Here is a 3786-nt window from a genome sequence, read left to right as displayed (position 1 = left end):
TAGGATTTCAACGTTTCTTTACTAAATCTTACATCTTTAGGCCCTACCACCTGCTCTCTCCGCCTCCGTACATCCCACATCTCCATCTCTATCATCCTTCCCATGTACGTCACTATATCAATGGCCCCCAACACCGCTAGCCACATAGATCGTGTTACGAATACCCCCGACGGTGCATTAATGATGATTGTTAATCAGTGGAGGGGCGATGGCGATGAACCATTCTCCGATAAGATGGTCGAAAACCAGTGAATGATATAACGTCACGAGGAAGTTATGGTTGGTCGATGCAATGAGTACTAGCTAGTCGGAGACGGATAAAGATTGTATCGTGAGGTTTCAAGAAATGAACGATGGATGGCGGTGAACGAAACGAGGTGGTAGGTCGATCCTTAGAGGTGGTAAGGTTATCCATTTAGAGGAGATAGGATCAAACGTGAAGAAAGTGACGAAATCCGAGAGGCTTCAGTCATTTTTGTTGGCAACAATGACATAAAGAGTTAAAAAAGGAGGAAATAAGGTGTGTAAATAAAGGAGAAGTCACCTATGAGAGATGATGTAAAGGAGAGACAGAAGAAAGTGACTTAGTGTGCAAAAAAATAAATAATATAGACGGTTGGTGTAATTTAAAATAACTAATTAATGGAAGAGATGTTAAAAACTAACAAAAATTGACTTAACAGAAATATAAGTTTTAAGACCTATTGTAGACAAGTCAAGCCATAGACATAACTTTATTGTTTCTTTTTAAATTATATGTTTTTTATTTTCCGGATTCATTCTAACACAAGTTTATTCGCGAACCAAACCGAAAAACACATATAGGCGGTGGTATATAAACTCCCAACAAGCATCACTATATTCGTTTTAGTTAAAACCCTAAATACCAAAACCCTAATTGGAGACGCACAAATTGAAACCCAGCCCCATACTGGTTTGTCGCTGAATTTTTCAACACAACCTTCAGCTTTCTCCATCTCAATCGTATATCCAGGTATGCAGACCTGTATTTTGCTTGCGATTATTTAGTTATTGACTGTTTTAGATGTTTTAAACCGAGCAATTCAAGCATACAAACAAACAGTCATGTAATTAGTTTGTAAAGAATAGATAAACAGCTGCGTATTTGTGTGCTTTTGCGCTTTTGGGAGAACTTTGTGTATAAATACTAAATAGGTCTGCTGCATAACTCTATGCCCATAAAAGGTCTTTGGTTTAGTTCATATTTTTGAAGTAAATTAGTGTTTTTCATGGATACATTTTATAATTATTCATATTTTCTTGTTTCCAAATGTTGCATCGAATGTCGATGGTGAAATTTATCCAGAATTGAATATTTTTTGATTAGCTATGTGTTTGAATTTTAATCATCTTTATTTTTCACTATTTTGCATCAATTGTTCATCCTTCAATAATTTAAAGGCTAAAGCTATTGTTTTTGATGTATTGTTGTATGTCTTTACTCTTTACCAGTTTTCTAATAGCTTTTTAATACATAAATATGTGAATATTTTATATGTTTCACAGATACTTCTTCTTTCTAAGCAAATTTCCATCTGCTGTTATTCAGATGGCCACAAGTAAGTTAATTGCTTTTTCCACTTTTGTCAATTAAGTTACTTGTGTAATTAACTGTTATTTGTTGTTTCTTTGGTTATAAGCAACATACTTTCATTGATTTATTTATTATAACATTTTACTTTCATTTTTCTCAATAATACACCTATAAATGGAAGTATGTTGCTTTTTCTTTCTTTTAGTCCAAAAAATTTTATTCTTTGAAAATCACACTCATAAGAGAAAGCCTTGTTTTTTTCTTTATCTGTTCACAGGACTTCAGTTTGAGAACTCATGTGAAATTGGGGTGTTCTCAAAATTAACAAATGCTTATTGCTTGGTAGCAATCGGAGGGTCTGAAAACTTTTACAGGTTTGTTATTTTGATTGGTCAAAAGACGATAATACCCTCCTCATACTCATCATTGAAAATAGCCATATTTCAATAAGTTGAATGAATGTTTGTTTTGCAGCACATTTGAGTCTGAGTTAGCAGATGTTATTCCTGTGGTTAAGACCTCCATTGGTGGCACAAGAATAATTGGAAGGCTCTGCGTTGGTAAATACTTCCGGAAGCTTCTAGAACCTTCCTCATTCCGTTTCAAACACTGATTCTTGATTTTTTTTTCTAGGTAACAAAAACGGGCTTCTTTTACCTCATACTACTACTGACCAAGGTAAATTACATAAATTGTCCCTGTTTTTTGTCAAAAGTTATGGATTCTCTCTCCCCCCCCTCCCCCGCGAAATTTTTTAACCTTTTTGCCCCTTTGGTTTCATTTTGCAGCATCCATTGTCCCTATTCGATGTAAAATGACCATTTTACCCTTTATGATCTTTCCTAACTTTTTTTTTTCCCTAAAAATGTGGACCCCATTTTCTTTTTAATTAAATAAACAAATAACCCCATCACTGCCTTCATATTCAAACGACAAAGTTGGTGTCATATCTAACATCATTGAGAACTCACATAAGGGTAAAACGGTCATTTTACATCGATTGAGGCGGTGGATGCAACAAGGTGAAACTACAGGGATGAAAAAGGCTAGAAAGGACCCAATCCATAATTTTTTTTGACAAACCTTCAATAATTTACTCTAAACATAATTATATGAATAAGTAAATAAGTATTCAATTATTTTTGTGATACAACTTGTTTTTCATTTTTTTTTAATATTTCATAGAGCTTCAACACTTGAGGAACAGTCTACCCGATGTGGTTGTTGTCCAACGCATTGACGAAAGACTATCCGCCCTTGGAAATTGCATAGCGTGCAATGACCATGTTGCCCTTGTCCACACTGATCTCGACAGGGTAAACAATAAACCATCCATAATTTCTTCAATTTTTATTTTTTCAATTTCTACTTCCTTAATTTAATTCATTTCTTCAATTCAATAGGAAACCGAAGAAATGATCGCCGATGTTCTCGGTGTCGAAGTTTTCCGCCAAACAATCGCCGGAAACATCCTCGTTGGCAGCTACTGCGCGTTTTCCAACAGAGGTGGCTTGGTAAGAAGATAATTCAATTATATCATCCTAATTTCATTTTTTTCTTAATTAAAATTATATTAAATATTTAAAAAAGAAGGAATGATTGTGTTGTTATAGGTGCACCCTCATACTTCCATTGAAGACTTGGATGAGCTTTCGACTCTTCTTCAAGTCCCGTTGGTGGCTGGCACGGTTAACCGTGGCAGTGAAGTGATTGCCGCCGGGTTAACCGTGAACGACTGGACCGCGTTCTGCGGTTCGGACACGACGGCTACGGAACTGTCGGTGATTGAGAGTGTTTTTAAGCTGAGAGAAGCTCAACCGAGTGCTATTGTTGATGAAATGAGGAAGTCTTTGATTGATACCTATGTCTGATGTCTGAATACTTTAACAGACTTATATGCTTGCTTTTTCTTTTTTCATTTTGGACTTTTGGTTTTTCGATATTGTTGCATTATTTGTTGCAATGTTTTGTTTTTGGAACTGATGTGTTTTTGGTTATTTATTTTGTATTTTTTAATTGGTAAAGTCTTATCATCTTTTTACTATATGTAACCAATGATATTAAATGGTTTTTTTTTCCGGTCTTTTAAATTAACTAGTTTAATCTTCTGTGTATCAAGAATGTTGTGCGAAGTTCTCATTTATCTCGTTTAGTTTGTTGTTTTTAGCCACGTCATGTTTTAATACTAGATGTTTCGATAAGAAGTTTTACTGGATAGAAAATAAAATGTT

The 3786-nt window shown here is 34.8% G+C and overlaps 1 protein-coding gene across 1 annotated transcript; it reads left to right on the top strand.

Annotated features, from left to right (window-relative positions):
* Positions 1-858: 858 nt before the first annotated feature.
* On the top strand, positions 859-3571 carry LOC145134642 (eukaryotic translation initiation factor 6-2). Its single transcript, XM_079069488.1, has 8 exons — positions 859-994; positions 1528-1580; positions 1833-1929; positions 2030-2115; positions 2189-2233; positions 2741-2871; positions 2959-3069; positions 3169-3571. Exons 2-8 carry the CDS (start codon positions 1571-1573, stop codon positions 3424-3426), a joined length of 738 nt encoding a protein of 245 aa, XP_078925614.1. The 5' UTR covers positions 859-994; positions 1528-1570; the 3' UTR covers positions 3427-3571.
* The last annotated feature ends 215 nt before the right edge of the window (positions 3572-3786 follow it).

Source organism: Lactuca virosa, chromosome 8 (genome assembly GCF_052849685.1).
Source record: "Lactuca virosa cultivar CGN04683 chromosome 8, Lactuca_virosa_CGN04683_v6, whole genome shotgun sequence".
Classification (NCBI taxonomy): Eukaryota; Viridiplantae; Streptophyta; class Magnoliopsida; order Asterales; family Asteraceae; genus Lactuca; species Lactuca virosa.
Note: the sequence above shows the minus strand (reverse complement) of the source record. Positions and strands in the feature narration are given on the sequence as shown.